This window comes from Hemicordylus capensis, chromosome 2 (assembly GCF_027244095.1).
Source record: "Hemicordylus capensis ecotype Gifberg chromosome 2, rHemCap1.1.pri, whole genome shotgun sequence".
Classification (NCBI taxonomy): Eukaryota; Metazoa; Chordata; class Lepidosauria; order Squamata; family Cordylidae; genus Hemicordylus; species Hemicordylus capensis.
In genome coordinates, this window is record NC_069658.1 from 333317364 (window position 1) to 333341876 (window position 24513).

General features: G+C 44.5%; 1 protein-coding gene across 1 annotated transcript in view; it reads left to right on the forward strand.

Annotated features, from left to right (window-relative positions):
• Window positions 1-24195, forward strand: part of LOC128343998 (uncharacterized) — an 81453-nt gene extending 57258 nt beyond the window's left edge. The window contains exons 5-8 of the mRNA XM_053293436.1: window positions 17041-17164; window positions 19387-19412; window positions 23316-23446; window positions 24010-24195. Coding sequence (XP_053149411.1) covers window positions 17041-17164; window positions 19387-19412; window positions 23316-23446; window positions 24010-24055 — 327 coding nt within the window. The 3' untranslated portion in view covers window positions 24056-24195. The remainder of the gene's footprint in view (window positions 1-17040; window positions 17165-19386; window positions 19413-23315; window positions 23447-24009) is intronic.
• Window positions 24196-24513: the final 318 nt, after the last annotated feature.

The following is a 24513-nucleotide window of genomic DNA, read 5'->3' on the forward strand; positions in this document are numbered from 1 at the left end:
ATCTTCTCCTCCCTTAATGAAGCATTGATAATCACCTCCAACCATCTGCCTGTACTCTCCCTGGCAGCTTTTATTAGCCATGAAGGACAAGAGCACACGATGTCTCCTGCACACTGTCCAGTATCTTGTCCACATCCTCAAGCTGTACTAACTGAAAAGAATCCAACACAATAGGACCAGATGGTACCTGAGGCATGTCTGCTGGAACTTCCAAAACTCTGGAGTCCAAATCAGCACTCATGCGAGTGACTTTATCTGCAAAGTGACATGCAAACTGATCACAATGGGCTATAGATGGTTCCTCCCCCATTACTTGGGGGGGAGGAAGTGTGGAGCAATCCCTTTGCTACACAAAACAGCTCTATTGGTCTGCACTGAGAAGATGCAATGGAGGCAGAGAGAAAATGTTTCTTCGCTGCCCACACCACCACAGAGTAGTCCCTAAAATGGGCTCTAGCCCGTGTTCAGTTGGATTCATCATGACTCTTCCTCCAGTGTTGTTCTAGCTGTCGTCTGAGTTGTTTCATTACCCTAAGCTATGAGGAAAACCAAGGAGCAGAAGCCAGAGAGGGCATTTAGGAGTGACTGTGTCAATATAGAGCCTATATAGGAAGACTGCCAGTAGCCAAAGCCCCCAGAAGCCTGCTGGAGAAGAGGAGAAGAGGATTCCATCTCCCCCAGGGTGTGAGACTGGGGTGTTTGCCTCTTCTCTTCTGCCCTCCCTGGTTGCCACCTGCTTCCCCCAGGACTGCTTGTGGAGAGGCTTTGCAGGACTGGGTTTGTAAGGGTGAGTGGGCAGTTTTTTCCTGGTTCCACCTGCGGAGCTTACTGCTCAGCCTATATAGGAAGACTGCCAGTGGCGGCAGGCCCGCCACCGAAGGGGTCGCCACCAAAGGGGCGACACCAAAGGGGGTTGCCCCTTTGGGGGAGCCACTTGGGGGGAGAAACAAGGGCGAGGGCTGGACACTTTGTCCAACCATTTGTATAGAGGGAGGCTTCTGTTTAATCAGTTTTAGGTTGTGCTGAGGTTGGGTTGAAGTTGTAATGTGTGGGGGTTAGTCTGGAGATGGGGAGCCAGGGAGTGCCTTCGTTGAAGGTGGGGCAGCTATTCCTGTGGTGGTGGGGAATAGAAGAAGAAACGCTGGCAGGTCAGCAGGCTGTTCCGGGGGAAGGGTGGTCAGAAATCTAATAGCTGTCCCCCTTTCCGGCTCTCCTGCCAGCTCTTTGATCTCGGGGAGCATTGCCAACATCCCACATAACCTTACCTTGCTTCTCTGCAATGCCAGGTCGGTCCAAAATAAATCAGAACTCATCCATGATTTGATCATGGATGAAGGGGCCGACCTGATGTGTATTACTGAGACTTGGTTGGGGGAGGCTAGTGGTCCAGTTTGGTCCCAGCTTCTCCCGCCAGGATATTCTGTAGAGGAGCAGGTGAGGGGACGTGGGCGGGGAGGTGGAGTGGCTGTGGTCTATAAGGATAACATCTCCATTACCAGGGTCCCTGTTAGGGTATCGGACCATATCGAATGTGTGTACTTGAGTTTGGGGACCAGGGAGAGATTGGGACTTCTGTTGGTGTACCGATCACCCCACTGCCCAACGGAATCCCTTACTGAGCTCACGGACTTGGTCGCAGAACTTGCATTGGAGTCTCCCAGACTTTTAGTGCTGGGGGACTTCAATGTTCAGTTTGGGACCAATTTGTCCGGGGCAGCTCAGGAGTTCATAGCGGCCATGACGACTATGGGCCTATCCCAAGCGGTCTCTGGATCGACGCATATTGCAGGTCACAAGCTTGATTTGGTCTTTTATTCTGATCAGGGTGGTGCTCCGTGGGTGGGGACTCCTTCGATCTCCCCGTTGTCATGGACAGACCACCATCTGGTTAAGGTTGGACTTACAACCACTTCCCACCTCTGCAGGGGCGAGGGGCCTATTAGAATGGTCCACCCGAAGAGGTTACTGGATCCGGTAGGATTCCAAGAAGCCTTGGAGGGATTTAATGTTGGCTCTGCAGGTGATCCTGTTGATGCCCTGGTTGAAAACTGGAACAACTTGCTCACCAGAGCAGTAGACATGATTGCTCCTAAGCGTCCCCTCCGACCTGCTTCAAAATTGGCCCCTTGGTATATCTACGGGGGCTGAAGCGGCAAGGTAGGCAACTGGAGCGCAAGTGGAGAAAAACTCGACTCGAATCCGACAGATTACGACATGGAGCACATTTAAAGAGCTATGCTCAGGCGATACGTGCGGCAAAGAAGCGGTTCTTTTCTGCCCGTATTGCCTCTGCGAGTTAATGTCCAGCGGAGTTGTTCAGGGTTGTCAGGGGACTAGTATCTGCTCCCTCTCCCTTGAACCAGAATTTGGAGGCATCAGTTACCCGCTGTGGTGTGTTTAATGAATTTTTCGCAGACAAAATCTCTCGGATTCGGGCCGACCTAGATGGAGACTCCACAATTAATCTGATGTCTGAACTGGAGGTGTCCGACAACTCCTCTTATACGATTCGGCTGGATCAATTTCAGTTTGTGACTCCTGAGGATGTGGACAAGCTGCTTGGAGCGGTGAGGCCTACCACTTGTCCTCTTGACCCTTGTCCAACATGGCTTGTTCTATCTAGCAGGGAGGCTGTTGTAGGCGGCCTGGTAGAAATCATAAATGCTTCTCTGAGGGAGGGCAGGATGCCTCCTTGTCTTAAGGAGGCAATTATTAGACCTCTTCTAAAGAAGCCTGCGTTAGATCCCTCAGAGTTGAGCAATTATAGGCCAGTTTCCAATCTCCCATGGCTGGGCAAGGTAATTGAGAGGGTGGTGGCCTCTCAGCTCCAGGCGGTCTTGGAGGAAACTGATTATCTAGACCCATTTCAAACTGGTTTTCGGGTGGGCTATGGGGTAGAGACTGCCTTGGTCGGCCTGATGGATGATCTCCAATTGGCAATGGACAGAGGAAGTGTGACTCTGTTGGTCCTCTTGGATCTCTCGGCAGCTTTCAATACTATCGACCATAGTATCCTTCTGGAACGTCTGAGGGGGTTGGAGGTGGGAGGAACTGTTTTTCAGTGGTTCCGCTCCTACTTCTCGGACAGATTCCAGATGGTGTCGATTGGAGATTGTTGCTCTTCAAAATCTGAGCTTAGGTATGGTGTTCCTCAAGGCTCCATACTCTCTCCAATGCTTTTTAACATCTACATGAAACTGCTGGGAGAGATCATCAGGGGATTTGGAGCTGGGTGTTACCAGTATGCTGATGACACCCAGATCTACTTCTCCATGTCAACTTCTTCAGGAGTTGGCATATCCTCCCTAAATGCCTTCCTGGAAGCAGTAATGGGCTGGATGAGGGAGAATAAACTGAAGCTGAATCCAGATAAGACGGAGGTACTTATTGTGCGGGGTCAGAACTCTAGAGACGATTTTGATCTGCCTGTTCTAGATGGGGTCACACTTCCCCAAAAGGAAGAGGTTCGCAGTCTGGGAGTACTTCTGGATCAATGTCTCTCCTTGGTTTCTCAGGCTAAGGCGGTGGCCAGGAGTGCCTTCTATCAGCTTCGGCTGATACGCCAGCTGTGCCCATTTCTTGAGATCAGTGACCTCAAAACAGTGGTACATCTGTTGGTAACCTCCAGACTGGACTTCTGTAATGCGCTCTACGTGGGGCTTCCTTTGTACGTAGTCCGGAAACTTCAGTTGGTCCAGAATGCAGCAGCCAGGTTGGTCTCTGGGTCATCTCGGAGAGACTACATTACTCCTTTGTTGATGGAGTTACACTGGCTGCCAGTAGGTTTCCGGGCAAAATACAAAGTGCTAGTTATTACTTATAAAGCCCTAAACGGCTTAGGCCCCGGGTATCTAAGAGAGCGTCTTCTTCGCTATGAGCCCCACCGGCCGTTGAGGTCACTTGAGGAGGTCCGTCTCCAGTTGCCACCAACTCGTTTGGTGGCTACACAGAGACGGGCCTTTTCGGCTTCTGCCCCGAGATTGTGGAATGCGCTCCCTGCTGATATACGATCTTCCCCATCTCTGGCAATTTTCAGAAAACACCTGAAAACACATCTCTTCAGCCAGGCTTTCTCAGCTTTTTAAAAAAATTGTTTTTAAATTGTTTTGATTGTTTAATTGTAGTTTTATGATGTTTTTAATTCTTAATCATTGTTATGTTTTATAATTTTTATTTTAATTATTAACTGATTTTAAGGTGTTTTAATGTAAACCGCCCTGAGCCTTTGGAAGGGCAGTATAAAAGTTTTAATAATAAATAAATAAATAAATAAATAAATAAATAAATAAATAAATAAATAAATAAATAATAGCCTGGGCTATCTCCACATTCCAGCAATTCACCAGGGCCTCAACAGATTCACCAGCTCTGACACTGGAAACTCCTCAAGGGCTGTCTGGAAACTGGGCAGATTCGTAAGCCTCCAGGGGCAGACCATTTTAATTGGTCCACCGTCCCTGCAGAGGGTAGACAGAGCAGTCAAACTAAATCCCACCAGATGATGATCTGTCCATGACAAGCGAGTTATCTCAGATTCCCCCACCTCCAGATAATTTATTCCCTGGTCAGCAAAAACCAGATCCAGAGTATGTCCTGCCATGTGGATACGGCCCAATACCAGTTCAGATAGGCCCATGGTTGTCATGGAGACCATGAAATCCTGAGCTGCTCCTACTAGTGGGGCTTCAGCATGGACATTGAAGTCCCCCAAGACGATAAGCTTGGGGGAACCTAAAGCCCCCTCTGAGACCACACCCTCCAGCTCAGATAGAGAGACTTAAGTGCAGTGGGGTGGTCAGTACACCAGCAGAATTCCAGCCCATCTCAGAGGCCCATAAATGAAGAATCTTCATTCTCAGTGTTTTCCCTAGCAGCACCATTTTTGTTTCCCCAAATACATAGCCCCTTGGCATAGCATTCTGCTGGAGTAGCACTATGTCAGGGGGCAGAGAATCTAGAATAACTAAAATGGCCCTGTTGTTCCAGTCATGACACTGCCTACTTCCATAGTTCACGGATGTTTTCCTGGAATGACAATGGCAGCAACATCATGGTTAAGGACAAAGAAACTTCCAGTAGTAAGCAGTAGGGGTATATGGGGGAAAATGAGTCTGATTTTAAGGAGCAGATTTGAAGGCCCAAATCCAGCTCTCCATAGGTCTGGGATTTATTTGAAGCTACTTGTAAAATAGTACCATGCTGGCCACGCAAACAGCCACTGTGCATGCGCAGAGGCCATGTGTGTGCTGCCGCTGAACCACTGTCATGCCAAGGCTTCTGGGGAGAGCACCACCAGTGTGCATGGGCTGCTGGCAGGGAGAGCCACCAGCATGTGCTGACTGCTAGGGTGCATGACACCACAGCAGGAAGCTGTGTGGCGTGGCGGAGGACCAGGTAAGGACCTACTATCCTCACTTTTAAAGGTGCCACTTGTCAACCACCCCCCCCTCCTGACACTGCCCTCCACCAGTCAGATTGGTTCAGTGGCCCCATGAACAAATTTGGCTTCGAATCTGTGCTTGAATCTCGATTTGTGCACATCCCTAAATTGTCATTTTCACTATATATCCACAAAACACACTCTGGATTCAAAAGAGGGGGATTAGATTCTGGATTAGACAGAAGGAATGCTTGAGTTGCAACTCCTCATTTAAATTGGGGGGAAGACACTTTTGTTGGATTGAAAACATGTTTTGAGGACTGAAGATATAGCTGATCAGGGTGGGTGGAGAGAGTTCTGTAAAATGAGGGGGGAACTCCTCGTAATGCTTATTGGGGATTTGCACCCCAGTTCAAAGTACACTCAAAACAAGCATTTCTAAACGAGTCTTCTCCAGCACAAAAGTTTATTTTCATATTTTCAGCATCAATGGGAATTCCAAAGTCCTTGATTTTGCAATGTAGCCCTGTGTGTTTCCAATTCCTCATTATAAAACCTGTTTGGTGGCCCAATGAGCCAAGAAATTACCTAGTTATCACTGCAGCCCAGACCCAAAATTATCCCACACAATCCTGCTACCCAGATCAGCTGATCAACAAGACTTTCTCAGCAAATTCTGAGATAATGTGTATTGTTATATATTAATAATAATCAGACACACACTGCTAGTAAATCATATTAAATTAATATGAGTTCAGCCCCAGCTATGATCCTTTGGGATTCCCATTTATAAAATGAAAATTGAGACCCTTGGGAATATATATGGCACTATATTTTGCATGAACAGATCAGCATTGTCTGCTACACAGCATAATTATGGAAATGCAAGTTTCTAGACCTCTTTGAGTTCAAGTTATGGGCCAAGCCTAGCCCTAACCTTTAAAAACACACATTGGGCTGGGCTGGATGACACTCCTCCATATCCAGCCATCAGGTGGAAGGGAGCAAGAGTGTTCCTGCCCTTCTCACCCAGCTGATATGTGTGCTCTGACTCCAACAAACCTGCACATCCAAGTGGGGATGTGATGGAGATGGGAAAGATGTACTTTCTGAGTAGGGAGGACAGGCATGTTCTTGCTCCCTTCCATATGGGGCACTGGACTGGAGAAGTATTGCATCCAATCTGGTGCACAATTTGAACTCAAACAGAGCTAAGAGATGAAACAAGAAATCAGAAATCTCAAGGGGAAAACTAAGGTTTGCATTGTGTTAGTTGTGAAATTAGTGCACACCATTTGGAACCAAGCACTCTATTTAATGCACTGATAAGGAGAATTTTTACCACGAGGTTATTTGCAGTTCTGGTCACAGTTGCTATTAACTCCATCAAGGTAGATTTAAAAAACCCAGCAGATAAGTTGAAACTCGGCAGTCTCTTTAAGGACTTTTCATGGTGTTTCTCTTCTAGACAGGTGCTTTATTTATAGTTTTTAATTTCCAACTTCAGGCAGTACTTGTGACATTACTGGAATTACAAGGGCTTTGAAAAGACATTTTGGTGCCACCTATTTGAAGCCTTCCACTCTGCCTCCATTCCCTTGTCCTCCTTATTCTTCTGGTAAAGAGAGGGAAATAAAAACATTGGGAAAGTGCTAATCTCCGCAAGGCAATTGTTGCATTTGAGGAAGATTTTTCCCCCTAATATTGGAATGCATTAGGGTGATAAAGGTGAATAGCTGAATGAATAAATCAATGCAACCCAAACTTGAACACTTGTTTAAAACTACCAAGTGCAATTATGGTAAAGGTTCATTTTAGTTTTTTGTTGGGGGGGGGAGTTCATTTTCAGTTTCAAAATGAGGGAAACATTCTCATATACTGCAGAATTATGTGTAATTCTTCTTGTGTGCAGGGGCAGTGCATGCACTGTGGGGTTCAGAATTAAATAACACAAGAGCCCTATTCACGCAGTATCTTCAGTATTCATACAATCTGTGTACAATGAACATGGATTTGGATCTGTACACAGATACAGTCATTCTGTACCTGTGAGAGCCAGCGTGGTGTAGTGGTTAGAGTGCTGGACTAGGACCGGGGAGACCCGAGTTCAAATCCCCATTCAGCCATGATACTAGCTGGGTGACTCTGGGCCAGTCACTTCTCTCTCAGCCTAGCCTACTTCACAGGGTTGTTGTGAAAGAGAAACTTAAGTATGTAGTACACCACTCTTGGCTCCTTGGAGGAGGAGCAGGATATAAATGTAATAATAATAATAATAATAATTCACATGTTATGTTGAATGCAAGTACAGCAATACTCTTCCTATCTATACCATGCGTACAAGGGATCCTGTACCCAAGTTTACTTTTAAAATGAACACAGGTACAGTCATTCACACAAAAATGTATACATGTCTACAGATATCTGAATGCATAATAGAACATAAAGTCTGAATAGGGTTGTAGTGGGAAGGAAATAAAGAAGCAGATATTAGTAACTTGGAATAAAACTGGCCAAAACTTTAGTGAAGAAACATGACTTGGCAAGGTAAAGGGTGGAATATAACTCTTTGTGTTATGATGTCCAGTGAGACTGACATGGACAGAAAGCCTAGCACAGGACTCTCGCGCAACTCCATTCATTTAAGGGGCAAGCCAGCCTACTATTTCCTTGCAAGGAGAGAGAGATACCCCATTTCAGTCTCCTGCAATCCTGTTGGCTGTACCATACCTTCACTACCACAGACAGCAGTCTCACTCATGGGCTGCTCAACCTTGTGAGTGTGCTGATATTATTTATCTCAACCAAGATGGTCCTTCTGGGCCATTCTCAACAAACTCATCATACTGCTGGTATTTTTCCACATCTGCACTGGTCCTTCTGCTAAAAGTTGTTGCAAAAAACAACTAAACAAGTTAATTAATAGCCATACAGTCAAATCCATGAATTGCATCACAATTCAAGCCTACCCAAAAGAAAGATCATTAAATTATTATTATTATACTATTTACACACAGTCTACCAGATGTTATTGACTGGATTTAATGTTATTGACTTTAATTATTGGGCCCTTTCCAATAGTCTAGGATAACTAAAGAAAAATAAAGATATCATCATAGTATTTGTGCTGTCCCAAGTAGTGTGGCCTTCTGTAGCTGATGCGTTGTAATTTTATTGATGCCCAAGGTGTCGAGATAGTGTTCAGGTTTTTTTGGTACTGCACCAAGGGCACCAACAACCATTGGCATCACTATCGTTTTCTTTTTCCAGAGCCGCTCCATTTCAATCTGAAGGTCCTTGCATTTAGCTATTTTCTCCAATTGTTTTTCATTGACTCGTCTATCCCCTGGGATTGCAATATCAATTATCAGAACCCAATTCTTCTCGATGACTGTCAGATCAGGTGTATTGTGCGCTAAATGCCTATCAGTTTGTATTCGAAAATCCCAAAGGATTTTTGCCTCTTTATTTTCTGTGACCTTCTCAATCGGATTATTCCACCAATTCTTGCTTGCTGGCAATTTGTAATTCTTGCAAAAGTCCCAGTGGATCAATGCAGCAACTTTGTTGTGTCTTTCCTTATAATCAGTCTGCGTGATTTTCTTACAACAACATACAAGCTGCTCAACTGTCTCATCCGCTTCCTTACATAATCAACGCTTACTGTCTTTCTGGGCTTTATCAATTATTGCTTTTCTAACATTTGTTCATAGTGATTGTTCCTGGGCTGCATACATGAGACCTTCCGTTTCTTTGTTCAATGTCCCCTTCTTTAACCACTGTCATGTTAACTATTGTTGACTTTCGATTTTATGTCATTAAAGAACTGGCAGTGTAATGGTTTGTTGTGCCATTTTTCTTGTTGATTCATCTTCTGCTGTTTTTTGTATTCATCCTTCAATTCCTTTATTTTCAACAGTCCTATCATACTCACTTCCTGTAGCATTTCTTCTTGGCTTTCATTGATGTATTCCGCCAATGCTCATTTTTCTTCTTCAACAGACTGTCTGACTTGCAACATACCACCATTTCTTGGCAGGTACAGCCTATCAACATCACTTCTTGGGTGCAGAGCATGATTGATGGTCATTGTTTTCCTGGTTTCCAGCACATCAAATTCTTTTTGTGTCCAATCAACAATACCTGCTGTATATCGATCAAATGACAGGAATTGCCCATGTGTTGATTGCTTTGATAGTGTTACCACCACTGAGTTTGGATTTCAGTGTCATTCTTACTTGCCTGATATATTCCTTGCTAACTTTGGTCTTCACTTCAGCATGCTTGATCTTGTCACTTTGGAGAATGCCCAAATACTTATAACTTTCCTCAAGTGACAGACTCTTTGTTGTTTCCGTTTGACATCTCAGTTCTTTCACTAGTTGTCATTTTCTCTTGATTTATTGCCAATATAGCACATTTGTCTAGTCCAAACTCCATTGCGATGTCACAGCTATAAATTCTAACTTCATTGAGTAATAACTCAATTTTGGATGGTGGCTTTCCGTAAAGCTGCTGCTGCTGCTGCTGTTATTATTTATAACATTTCTATACTACCCCATCCAAAGGCTCTGGGCAGTGCACAACAAGTAAAAGACTACAACAAACAGGATTGGAGGAAAAACAGGTTAAAACAATATAAAAACAAATTTAAAACTGTTCAGAGCCATTTAAAACCAATTAAAAATACCTAAAAGCTATTTACAAACCTTGGATGGCCAGGCCAAACAAGTAAGTCTTTAGGGCTCTCTTGAAGGGCAACAATGAGCCCAAGTGACAGATATCTGCTGGGAGTGCATTCCATAGGCCAGGAACAGCTGCAGAGAAGGCCTGGTTCTGAGTTGCCACTTGGCGTGCTGGTGGTAACTGGAGACGGATCTCTCCAGATGACCTCAACGTGCGATGGGGATCATACAGAACACTCTCCAAGGTAACCAGGACCTAAGCATTTAGGGTTATAAAGGTCATAACCAGCACTTTGTATTTTGCCCAGAAACATATTGCCATCCCAATGGCATATTAGGACTAGCATAAACAATTCCTTTACAGTCCGCATAAAAAACAACTAGCCAAGGCCCTGTGTGATCCCTTCCTCATGCAAGCAGGTGAGTGGGTTGTGTGCCCTACCTGCCATAACTAACACTAGGCTAAGGTGGCAAGTGGCCCTTATAGGCCATGTTCCTTCCTCTCGCTGCAAGTCTTGCAAAGTCTGGGCCTCACAAGTCTTCTGGCAATACAGGCCCAAGGATAGCTGCCTCTTCTTCCCCATGGCAATCTTCCATCTCCCTGAAGGCTTTGCTATGGTAGATGGCAGGGGTGGGGGGGTCCTAGTTAAAAAAAAATTATATTGTGTAGATGCAGTAGGGATATATTAATTCTTTCTGTAGAAGAAACAACAACAAATTTTATTTCAGTCACCAACCGGAGGAAATTTAGAAAAACCCACATAATATAAATAATACATAGTACATAATATACAAATGTATTGAATACATAAAATAAGTATACAAATATAAAAACCACATGGCTCTGTGGTCACCAGGAGTTGACACCAACTCAACAGCACAACTTTACCTTTACTTCAATAGATAATAATACTTAACTATTCAATTAGATGTCATATCCTTGCAACTTCTGCTAGGTATAAGACAAAACCTAGCAGTGGAATAAGAAATTTTATCATCATGATCTGTAGGAAATTTGGGCCACAAGACTAGTAAATCCCAGGAGGTGCATCACAAGAGACATCTCTTTTCAAATGTCCCGCTGGCTGCTTGTTTCCAACCCTAAACCTGACTTGTCCTGGTACACTTCTTGGACAACCTCATTCTTTGCTTGTGACTACAACACGGTTTCCTTAACTTTTCCTAGGAAGCTGAAAAAGCAGCAGGGAGGGGGGCAGGTGTTTTACCAGGGATCCTCAACGTTGGGCCCCTAAATGTTCTTGGACTTCAACTCCCATTATCCCCAGGCCCTGTGGCCTTTGGCTGGGGATTATGGGAGTTGAAGTCCAAGAACATCTGGGGGGCCAACGTTGAGGATCCCTTAAGCAACAAATGACTACAAGGCAATAGTTGAAAAACCCATCTCTGCCCCATTTCCCACCAGGGGCGGATTAACATAGTAGCAAATGTAGCATTTGCTATGGGCCCCGCGTTTTCTCAGGCCCCGCATGCCTGGCTTGAACGTCTGCCCCTTCTTTTGATCTCTAATTGGTGCTCTCTGACTCTCCTCATTGCATGCTGCTGCCCATTCTCTTGCCTTGCTTGAGGGCATTTAAGCAAGGTCTTCCTGGCACCATGGTGTTGATTGGGTTATCTATTACGTTAAGTGGAGGGAGCAGTAAGAACAACAATAGGAACAGATAGCTTGCAAAGGGGTCTCAAAGATAACTTAATCGCCAGGGAGTTGGTCTTTATTTGTTTAAACTGTAAAAGTTTTTTAAAACATACACACAGAGAGAGTAAAAGAAATAAAAGCAGTTTAGATTAAAAAAACAACTAACTTATGCTGAGCGGAAGAAAGGAAGTTAAAGAAGATGCTAGTTGAATGTTGCCAGCGTTTTCTGACTGACTGGGAGAGGGTAAAGATAAACAATGAGAATGTGTACCTTTAAGAGGAAAAAGAAAGCCGGAAGTAACTCAGATGCGCGGCAAGAGGAGTCTCAAAGTTTAGTGGATCAGTTGAGGGGAGCTTATATCACGGTCTTGTTGGGTAAGGTCACTTATATCCTCCTTTAGTATCTAGTGCTGTTGGGAGGGAATTTGTGATCATTGCTTAATGCTTTTCAAGGAACTGGCTGCCAAGTTTAAGGTGAGCTCCTTTCCTCTCCTCTAGAACTGAAATAACTACTGCTGCGTTGCCAACTTCATTAGCTTTACATTGGGATGCCCGTTGAAATTGTCCAAAGATAAACGGAGGCTGCAAACCTAAGCACACTTACTAGAGAGTAAGGCTCATTGAGTTCAGTGGGACTTACTTCTGAGTAAACATGCTTAGGGTTGCACTGAATTATTTGTGCATTTCCTCCTTTTAATATTAATCATGTTAGTGTAATTTAGATTGAAAGAGGCTGTGCCTCCTGCCAAAAGATAGTCTTTTGGATACTTCTGTTTTCATGGAAGTTGCTAATGCACCTCATCATAATCACATTCATTTGCAATGCATCAACTATTTTAAATATACATCTGCTTTCCTGTCAGGCTTGCACAAGAGGTTAAACATATATTCTTAATATTGTCAAATGGCCCTTTTAATGTGATGGCTGCTGGGATCCAATATGTTCTGCACACATTGGAATCAAACATCCACTGTTGTGTGCCAAAATTGCTAATAGGTTCAGATTTCTCAAAGAACAGAATTCCTGAGAACCTTTTAATTTAAACATTCTGAGTTTTGTTCCCCACCCCCTTTCTCTTTGTGAAAATAACTCCAAAGGAGAACCTATGGTCAGGAGTCACAAAAGTGTGTGTGTGTGTGTGTGTGTGTGTGTTTTGCAAAGTGTGTTGACTGGCTGGCTCAGCTGAGTGGAGGCATGGGATGGTTGGTGGGAGGGGCACTAGGCAATGGAAAAAAATGAATTACTTTACTATGCAAGTAAGTAATTTATGTTTCAATATTAATGTGCTTTTTTTTTTAATTTGGGGCCCCTTCATAACATATGCTACAGGCCCCACACTAGCTTAATCCGGCCCTGTTTCCCACCCAAAGTCCCCCAGTCACCCTGAAATCATCCATGCCACCGCTTCCTCCGCATCCTGCTCCTCCTCCTCCTTCTAAAAAATAAAAATAAAAACTAGTCATGAGACTGCACAGAACTTGTAATCTGGCCCTAAGAAGCAGGGCTGGCTAAAAAGGGTCAGCTTCATGGGGTGGCTACCGAGAGCTCACTGCTGATCCCTGAGATCTCCTCTGTGCCCATAGCCTTTGAGTTGGGGGTGAAAAAAACCAATGCCCTCAGGGCCAATTTAGATATGAGGGGGCCCATGGAGGGCACTTTGCTGATAGCTCCCAGAAACCTGGAGCCAGTCCTGCCCCAAAGACCCCATGTTCTCCATTCATTCTGGCAATTCATCCTAACTGAAATCTCCTACATATAGAGCCATCTGGTGAATTTATTTGGTATTACATTTATCTCCCAAATAATGTGACTATAAATTAAGAATTCCTCCCTTCATTGTGGGGAAATGACTTTACTAGCACAGCAGAGGTTGCCGGTTCAAATCCCCGCTGGTATGTTTCCCAAACTATGGGAAACACCTATATTGGGCAGCAGCGATATAAGAAGATGCTGAAAGGCATCATCTCATACTGCGCGGGAGACAGCCTCCTGTATTCTACCAAAGACAACCACAGGGCTCTGTGGGCAACAGGAGTCGAAACTGACTTGATGGCACACTTTACCTTTACACTTCATTCAGCACATATTTGATTACTGCCAAGGTTTGAGACTAATGAAATAATACAAATTTAAAGTTCAATTAATTTCTTGCATGTGAAATTCTCACATTCAAGATCAAGAAGTCAACCCTAATATGGACAATTAGAAGCCCTGTTTTCAAAGCAAGGATGCAAGAATCACATATCATTCAAGAACAGCTGCTACTCTCATCTTAGCAGGCTTAGGCTTTGGGTCCACTTTTATGTAAAATCTCTGTATTTCCAGGGCTGTGTGCCATGCAAGTGCTGGTCTTTCAGGCTGTCACTAGAGAGGTATGATATAAATATTTTCAAAAAATAAATGAATCAGGTTCTCAGCTGCAGGAAATACTAAACTCCTTAGCAGAAGTATCAATACAAGAGAAACTTTTGAGAATGATGGAATCCACAATAAAGTATTTGCTGGAAGGGGATGAGTCAGTGGAGACTAGTAGTTTGCTTGTGATAAGAAAAGCTGTCAGATTTAACACCAGGAGATTTAAACAGCTTTGGGTAGCCATTTACTGGCCTGCAATGGTTCTATTAAAATTGTCCCATAGAATAAACAAACTATTCATCAAGAAAAGCAGAAGATGCATATTTGAACTAGTTTTAGTATTTTCTACTCTCAAGCACATCAAATGTTGACACTGGATTCCAGGGCAGCATCATGTTACTGGGAATCCTGGGGCAAAACCATGCAGTGGGACTCCATAGCACACTCCCCCCCTGCCCCACCCCACAATCCCGTGCATCCCCCTCCACCCCAGCTTATCTGAATGAGAAAGGGAGGGCAGTGGCAGGTGGGTGGGTAGGTGGCAGCAACAGGTCAGCAGAGTAGTTGCTCCCCCTTAGTGAATGGGGGCTCTTTCTCTTCTTCACCTTGGGGGGATGGGAGGAGGAGAAGCTGCTGCATTCTCCTCTCATTTGTTGAGGAGGAGGAGGAGGAGTGGGGAGGGGGGAGCCACTATCAATTCTCTTGGCAGCTGCTTCTTCCCCTTTTTGATGAATGAGCCTTCCTCCCAGAATACCATTCTCACTGGTAACATAAGAACAGCCCTATTGGATCAGGCCCAAAGAGTGGCCCACCAGATGCCTCTGGGAAACCCACAAGAAAGAGCTGAAGGCATGCCCTCTCTCTTGCTGTTGCCCTCCTGCAACTAGTATTTAGAGGCATCTTGCCTCTGAGGCTGGAGGTGGCCTATAGCCCTCAGACTAGTAGCCATTGAGAGACCTGTCCTCCATGAATTTGTCTAAGCCCTTTTAAAGCCATCCTGGCTGGGGACCATCACCACATCTCATGGCAAAGAATTCCATAGATTAATTATGCACTGTGTGAAAAAGAACTTCCTCTTGTTGGTCCTAAATTTCCTGACCTTCAGTTTCATGGGATGACCCCTGGTTCTAGTGTTGTGAGAGAGGGAGAAAAACTGCATTTATCTCTCAACCGTATCGCATATATTTCTCAATAGACCCCTACATTATCACAGGGGACCCTGGGAGGAAGTCCTTTTGCATAAGGAAGGGGCAGGCAGAGCATGACACTCTGGCACCACCACTGCCTTCTCCCACCCACCCCCATCTGCAAATGTGAACATTCCCATTTGTGGACGGGGAAGCAGTTGGGAGGAGATTGTGGTGCCACAAAAGACATGCAGTGCTGAGAAACACCTGCAGTACCACTGCCTTCTCCCAACACTCTCATATGGGCCCTGGGGCCTCGATGGGTGCCAATGGTCCCCATCAGTGGGCTGATCTCTGAGGCCAGGACTGCAGAGTTCTGCCTAGCATGACCAAGACTGAAAACTAAATGTTCAGAAAAGGCATGTAACACAGACTTCGTAGGAGGCTACTCCTCCAGAATATGTTCCCCTCATGTTTGAATGCTCCCACATATAAAGACTTCCTACTGAAGCCCTTCTCCTTGAGTAGAGCCCAGGAGCATAGTTATGACTGAACAAGGAGTCGGCAGACAAATGTCTCTGGGCCCCCTCAGGAGAGGGGGCCTGCCACTGAGTGATACTCTCACTTCCCCACCTTTCTGAAAAGGAAGGCAGGAAGGGTAAGGATCGGATCCATCTTCACCTTTTGACCCAGGGCCCACTCTAACCTTGCTAAGCCCCCCAGCAGGGCCAGTGTCAGAGGCTGGCATCACTGGGCAACTGCAAAGTGCGCACTGCTGATTCCAGACCCATTGAAATTCCCTCTTCTGGGCATCTCTTAAAAGTACAGGAGACCTGTCCTCTTTCCCGTGTGGCAGCCCTGCCTGTGTACTGAAGCTATAGTTCTGCACAGTGCAGACAAGCTCCTTTATTACAGCCATGCTGCAATGCCCAAATGTAGTGACAAGTCAGCCAGGAATGGTGTTCTCACCAACAAGAGGGGAAACAAGCAATCCCCACATGCATACAAGGGGTCCGCAGGTGCACCAGCTCTCAGGGCAGTAGAGCTTTGTTCCCACTGCACTACTAGCAAATTGGCTACTTATCTCCCAATGTCATGGAACTCTTCAGTAACACTTGAGGGAAACTGATTGTATCTGGCAGGCGATTGCAAAATGGTGACGTGCAAGCCGAGATGGTGCAGACCAATACATTGTATCAATCAGTCACCTCGTAATGTGTGGTGTGAAAAACTGGATGTTGATAGAAAAGCTGGAAGTGGGATCAAGTGTAACTTCCAATGTCAAGCTTAGACTGTGGCCACTTTTGTCATCTCCATAAGTGGGCTCAGTACCAGTGCCAGCTATCTTTTGGATAGAAATGCTTTGCTTGCTATGAAGCAGGCCTGATAAGTGGCTTATTAGATCACTGCATTTCATTTATGGATGGGGCACAAGGGGGAACAGATGACGCACACAGCAGAGAGGATTGCATCTGTATGGCATTCAGTCCTAATCAGTGCATGTGTGATGGTCCCTGCAGTCAGATGCTGTTTGAAAGGCAACAACCAGCATGGCTGTAAAGTACCTTTTCTTTTCTTTTCTTTTCCAGCCCCCCCTGCTGCACGGCATGGGAAATGGCCAACTGATTTCAATTATAAGTTTCAGATGTTTACAAGACTCAGAACAAAGCAGCCCATAATTGCCCCACTTGTTCCTACAAATTGGTCAGAGGCAGAAACACCTAAAGACCTTTGGGGTTCCATTGTTTGCTGCAAATTAGGGGGGAAATATTTCATCACTGCAAGAGTAGGGGAATGGGACTTCTTGGGTATATATAAATGCATGGATGCTGTTGTAGAAAGCACCTGCTAGCTGGACACGACAACAAGAATCAGCACCGAATCACACCACTGACATTATGAAGGCTGCAGCTATGCTGGTCCTCCTTGCTCTGGGACTCTGGTGTTGCTTCTTTGCCTCAGGTGAGTGTAAATGCTACTGAAGCCCATGGTAGAGCAGGATGCATGCACTGGTTCTGCGTGTCTGCAAATCCCATCAACACTCCATCATTCCCAATGGGAGAAGCATCCTACAGATGCAGTTCTTAGAGAGCCTCCATGGTGCCTAAGTTTTCAGACTCTCAGAACCAGTGTACATGCCCTGCTCTTCCATGGGTGCTGCACTGTATGTCAGCCAGTAACCCTTAAAACCCCATAAGTTAGGTCAGTATTATCTCCATATTGCACATCTGAGGATGAGAGATGTTGGCCATCAAAGTGGATTCATGACTGAGGTAAAACTTGAACCAGGACAGTCCAGCTTGGAGTCTTAACATCTTTTCCTGCACTAATGATGAAAACAGACTTTTGGTTAGTTGCAGCATGTACAAATATGGGGCCTTCACCACTTTGCAGCAATTAAGTGTAGGGATGCACATTCATGTTAGTGAATCATGGCCATTTTGTATCCTTATGGTCAGCTTGCATTTCCTTTACCAGAATTTTTGTAACACTCCAAATTATTATTATGTGCTTCTTTTTGTTTTTCTCATTTGGGTAAATCTTCCATTTTCTGAAATAATCTTTCTTGCCTTTTATAGTTTCTTTGACTCTATTTTTTAATTATCTATTTATTTTATTTAACACATTTCTATTCCGCCCAAAATGCAAGTTCTCTGGGTGGTTTACAAACAATAAAAACAGCCAATAAAAGATTAAAACATTTCAACAATTAAAATTAAGAAGTTAAAACACAATTTAGATACAACAGTATCTAATTAAAAGCCTGGGTGAACAAATGCATCTTGATGGCCCTTTTAAAAGTTGTAAGAGATGGGGAGGCTCTTATTTTGCAGGAAGTGTGTTCCAAAGCCTCGGGGCAGCAATGGAGAAGGCCCGTCCGAGAGTAGCCACCAGACGAGCCAGTGGCAACTGCAGACGAACCTCTCCAGATGATCTCAATGGGCGGTGTGGTTCAAGCTGTTTAGGGCTTCATAGGTTATAACCAAAACCTTGTACTCTGCCCGGAAACCTGCTGGCAGCCAGTGTAGATGTTTTAAGATAGGAGTTATATGGTCTCTCCGAGATGACCCAGAGACCAATCTGGCCACTGCATTCTGAACTAACTGCAGTTTCTGGACTACATACAAAGGCAGCCCCACATAGAGCGCATTGCAGTAGTCAAGCCTCGAAGTGACCAGCAGATGTACTACTGTTCTGAGGCCATTTATCTCAAGAAATAGATACAGCTGGTATATCAGCCAAAGCTGATAAAAGGCACCTCTGGCCACTGCCTCAACCTGGGACACCAGGGAGAGTTTTGTGTCCAGAAGCACCCCAAGACTGCATACCTGTTCCTTCTGGGGAAGTGTGACCCCATCCAGGACAGACAGATTTTATTCATGCTCTAGAGTGGACTCTACTCTACTCAGAACAGGCAGGCTCTACTCATTGGCTACAATGGTTGCATCTTGGACTTGGTGGTACCTCCTACTTTGTGGTATACATTCTAGCGGAAGTGCTTTTTTGGTTTTGTTTTGTTTTTTGGTGGTGTTACATAACTTCAATATGTTCTGGAGAGATTTGCCCCTTTCCCCTTTCAGCTTCCTTTTTTTTTTTAAACCAGCCCTCTCATCTTTGAGAAGTTTCCTCTTTTGAAGTCAAATGTGCCTTTTTTGGACTACTTCTGCAATTTTCCATTTCATATATGTTCAGTTTGATAGCACTATATCACTCTTTCCTATCAGTCTGACAACACATCTTGCACCAGGTTCTGGCAAAATCATTAGGGTATCTAGAAATCTAGTCTCTTCATCTTAACTTAAACATGAATTTACTCAGTCTGTTTGAAGGTAATTGAAGTAATCCATTATTAGTTGTTCCTTCCCTTGGATGCTCCCCTGATCTTTCTCCATTTAAAAGATCATACTCAGCATTTTGATCAGAAGGGCACTCTTAAGACCACAGTAATATAAAGCTGAGACTATATTGTAGCACTTTAAGCTCTGTATTTTCTAGCAAAATCCGCCTATGGTTTATCAGAACTCTTTTGCCTATATCATAAGCAGCCACTTATGATATTTTACAAGATTATAATTTTTACAAGAAAAATAATTAATTAACATCAAAAACTTGAATAAGGTTCTTTTTCTTTTTCTTTTTTAACCAGTTTTGGTCATAGGTATGTGTTTCTTTTTCTGTTACAGGTGCTTGTCTTTCTCGAGGACCACAGGTCAGTCCATTTCCATTGGTTTAACTGCCAGTTTGTGTTGATATCTGGCATGCAGTTAAAACTGTCAATGTAATCTCTGTGTGTTGAGAAAAAATAATGCTTTGTGATTCAAGTTCCATGAGAAATGGGGAGTCCGCAATGAATGTTACTTTATTAATGCAAATTCATATTGCATGTGATAACTTCTACAAGTTATTCCCATGCTTGGATACAATATGCAGGCACATGGTTTGACTATACTATATACATAACATTCTTGCAAATTATGGACAGAATTTTGAAGTCTTGCATTTCAATGTTGCTTTAAGAAGCAAGTAGTCTTATCCTTCATTTACAAAGTATCCTTGTATTTGTATCCAGACATCATAGATTTTCAGGAGAGTTGCTCTGTGTCTCAGAATACAAACCCATGCTTATGAGCTCCCCAAGACATCTGATTGGTCAGTTGCCACTAGCTGACATCCTAACTACCAAAGCATCCATTCTTGAAGCAGCTGTAGGGAAGCAGTGAGAGCCTGCATGCTGCTCCATTGCTTTAGGAGTTATGGGCACAATTGCACGAGTGCTAGAATACTGACATTTCAGGAAAAGCTGTAGCAAAGTTGGAGTGGGCCTTGGAAAAAAGAGTGAAGATGGGCCCCTCTTTCTGCCTCATACTCATCAGAGAGGGGAAGAACAAGCTGTTGCTCAGCTGGCAGGCCCCCTTTCCCTCAGGGGCCCAGGGACTTCTGCCCCACTCCCCTTGTTCAATTATAGCTATACCTTTTATTTCAGAGCATTCTCCTGAGCAGTAGAAGTGCTCTGTGGAAGTGGAAAGACATCCCTGCTTTAAGGCTTCTACAGAGTGCAGAAGAGCATCAAGATACTAGCCTTCTAGCCCTCTTGTGCAGTTGTGCTCATTATTCAGAACACACTGGGACAGTGTGCAGACTCTCACTGCCTCCCCGCCAGCTGTTCAAAGCATGGATGCTACTGGAGCTAGTCCGTCAGCCACTATCTATCTAGACCCATTTCAAACTGGTTTTCAGACAGGCTATGGGGTGGAGACTGCCTTGGTTGGCCTGATGGATGATCTCCAATTGGGAATTGACAGAGGAAGTGTGACTCTGTTGGTCCTTTTGGATCTCTCAGCGGCTCTCAATACTATCGACCATAGTATCCTTCTGGAACGTCTGAGGGGGTTGGGGGTGGGAGGCACTGTTTTAGAGTGGTTCCGCTCCTACCTCTTGGGCAGGTTCCAGATGGTGTCGATTGGAGATTGTTGCTTTTCAAAATCTGAGCTTAAGTTTGGTGTCCCTCAAGGCTCCGTACTCTCTCCAATGCTTTTTAACATCTACATGAAACCGCTGGGAGAGATCATCAGGGGATTTGAAGCTGGGTGTTATCAGTATGCTGATGACACCCAGATCTACTTCTCCATGTCAACTTCTTCAGGAGTTGGCATATCCTCCTTAAATGCCTGCTTAGAAGCAGTAATGGGCTGGATGAGGGAGAATAAACTGAAGCTGAATCCAGATAAGATGGAGGTACTTATTGTGAAGGGTCAGAACTTTAGTGACGATTTTGATCTCCCTGTTCTAGATGGGGTCACACTTTCAAAAAAAGAACAGGTTCACAGTCTGGGAGTGCTTCTGGATTCACACCTCTCCCTGGTTTCTCAGGTTGAGGCGGTGGCCAGGAGTGCTTTCTATCAGCTCCGGCTGATACGCCGGCTGCGCCCGTTTCTTGAGATCAATGACCTCAAAACTGTGGTACATCTGTTGGTAACCTCCAGACTTGACTTCTGTAATGCGCTCTACATGGGGCTGCCTTTGTCTGGAAATTTCAGTTAGCTTAGAATGCGGCAGCCAGCAGGGGCATAGCAAGGTTGGAGGGGGCCCAGAGACAAGATTTTAAAATGGGCCCCTCGCTGATATACACACACAAACACACTTCACAATCTAGCTTTTTTTACTCTCTGTTCCTGCCGATCTCCAAGAGACTCAACATAATTCATAGGGGGTGCAACATAGGCAGGTGGGGAGTCATGTGATGTGCCTCTGGGGGGGGGCTCGAGGCAGTGGGGCCCCAAGATGACTGCCTCCCCTTGCCTAATGGTAGTTATGCCCCTGGCAGCCAGGTTGGTCTCTGGGTCATCTCGGAGAGACCAAATTACTCCTTTACTGATGGAGCTACACTGGTTGCCAATAGATTTCTGGGCAAAATAAAAAGTACTAGTTATAAAGCCCTAAACAGGTTAGGTCCTGGGTATTTGAGAGAGCATCTTCTTCACTACGAGCCCCACCACCAATTGAGGACATCTGAGGAGGTCCGTCTCCAGTTACCGCCAACTCATTTGGTGGCTACACAGAGATGGGCCTTCTCGGTCGCTGCCCTGAGATTGTGGAATGCGCTCCCTGCTGAGATACAATCCTCCCCATCTCTGGCAATTTAAAAAAACACCCATCTTTTTGCCCAAGCTTTCTCAGCTTCCTACATTTTTTTTAGGTTTTAATCTCTGGTTTATTCTTAAATTGTTTTAAGTTTTTGTTTGTTTTTAACTTGTTTTATGATATTGTTAACTGCCCAGAGATGAAAGTTTGGGGCGGTGTACAAATTTGATTGATTAAATAAATAAATATTAGAAACAGAATTATGCTTGTCTAGATGCTGCCGCTGCTCACTTGGCTGCAACTTATTTGCTCCAGCATGACTTCAAATGAAGCATGAAACATTTGGGGACTGTTGATTGGCTGTGGCCTTGGGGGTGGGGGGAGATTCTTAGTGCCATTTGCAGCACACTCCTTCCTGGAACCTCATTCAGTTTCAGAGAGATGGCATCCCTCCCACCCACTATTAACATTATATGAGCATTGCTGGTCACTCTTTTGGAGACCAGGTACTAATTTTATGGTTCTTGTCCTGATTGGCCAGTAACAGTGGTTGTTTTTATTTTTATTTATTTATTTATTTTTTTGCCTACTTCACACTCTCCTCTTAGTCAGGTTCCTTCCTGGTCACAATGGCAGACAGAGTGGGGTGGGGGGTTAACCGTTATGTGAAGAGCACCTCAAAGCATGCCTTTGATATAATGAGGGGAGCTATCAGTCATTCCCTAGAATCTCTGCAGCTCAGGGAGTGTGTGCTGGCTGAGCTTTTCTCTAGACAGCAAGAACATCACCAACTTTAAAAGGGCTGTGCAGCTTGGAGGTGGTGATCCTCCCTGCTGCTGCCTTGATCCCTATGGTTGGCTAAGAAAAGCAGCTTTAGGTCAACATGCTGCTCTGGTGTAATCGCCCAAAAGTGTTTGGGTTAAGAACTTGTGCCTTAGTAGTTAGGACTCACATTATAAGGTGGGCAATGAGCCAGTTCTTATGTTGCATGATTGTATTGTATTGTACTGAATAAAATTGTGATCCTTTATCTCTCACTAAGCCCTTGTGTCTTCACTGATGTGGGTACAATGGAATCTTATTGCACAAGGCAATGCTCTTACATTTTTGTGTAATGTGTGCTTCTCTCCTCACAAAATGGCTTAAGCTTATGGAGGAGAGGTCTATCAGTGGCTACTAGTCAGAAGGCTATAGGCTACCTCCAGCCTCAGAGGCAGGATGCCTCTGAATACCAGTTGCAGGGGAGTAACAGCAGGAGAGAGGGCACACCCTCAACTCCTGCCTGTAGGCTCCCAGTGGCATCTTGTGGGCCATTGTATGAAACAGGATGCTGGACTAGATGGGCCATGGGCCTGATCCAGCAGGGATGTTCTTATGTAAGCTATCCAAGATAGTTCTCTCTAACCAGAAAACAAGGTTTGCTTTTGATTCTGTTTAATTTTCCTGGGGCTAAGAGACAATTCAGTCATGATTCTTAGAACTTTGTGAAACTTTTTAACAATGTGCTAAAAAGATTGCTTACTTCTTGCAGATTGACTGCAGTGATTACAAGAAGCTTTCTGACATGGCCAAACCTACTAGATGCACCTTGGAGTTCTTTCCAATATGTGGTTCCAATGGCCGAACATACACCAACAAATGTCTCTTTTGCAGAGCAGCCATGTGAGTATAGAAGTAAAAGGTAAAGTGTGCCATTGAGTTGGTATCGACTCCTGGTGACCAGAGAGGCCTGTGGTTGTCTTTTGTAGAATACAGAAGGGGTTTACCATTACCATCTCCCATGCAGTATGAGATGCCTTTCAGCATCTTCCTATATCACTGCTGCCCAATATAGGTACCAGTGGGGATTCAAACAGGCAACCTGTGGCTTGCTAATCAAGTCATTTCACTGCTGCACCATTAGAAATCACCTCTGAATAACTGAAGCAGGGATATACTGCCTTTTAAAAAATGGTATATCCTACTAAAAGGCTGAAGGCCCATTCACATATTCATTTCTGGGTTTTTACAGCTATGCCTGGTGCTCTAAAGCAAGCCTACAAAATATGATAAGGCATTTCAGGGCAGGTCTTCTGGGTCTGCGCTTCCTCACAACCTCAAAGTGAGTGGGTGGTGTATATAAACATGTCCTTGCAGAAGTCTGAGGGCCAGCAGGACATATAATAATAATAATAATAACGACAGTCTCTTTGAGGCATCATGTTTGATTTCTAATTTCTCTTTAGGGCAAGTCAAGGGAAGATCCATTTTAAGCATTATGGGAAGTGCTGAGAAGTTACCACAGGTGCTCTATGGAGGCATCTGACAGCTCTGCCATCTTCATTTCATCCCACTGTCCCATCCTAATCCACACAACCACATATTCTCCAAGGTTTTACTGATTTGTTGGTTTAAATAAAGAGTGGCGTATATCCATATGAAGAAAGGCCCTTTTGTTTTGTTGAAGCACTTGCAATTGCACACTAAATCTGGACCCGATTCTTATTTCCTTGTTTAGACTTCCTTATTGACAGCTACTGTGGCTGAGAATGGTGTATTCTGAAAATACACCAGTTCCAGACCTTACGTCCTGCAGAGTGTAGAATGTGGAATTTTCAGATCTCGGCAATTATAGAATGCCCTCCCAGGAGAGACCGACTTAACACCATTCTTTTAGTGTATTCGTAATGTTTTTATTCTGACAGGTTTTTAGTAATTTTGAGTGTCTAAGTAATTGCTGGAAGGTTTAA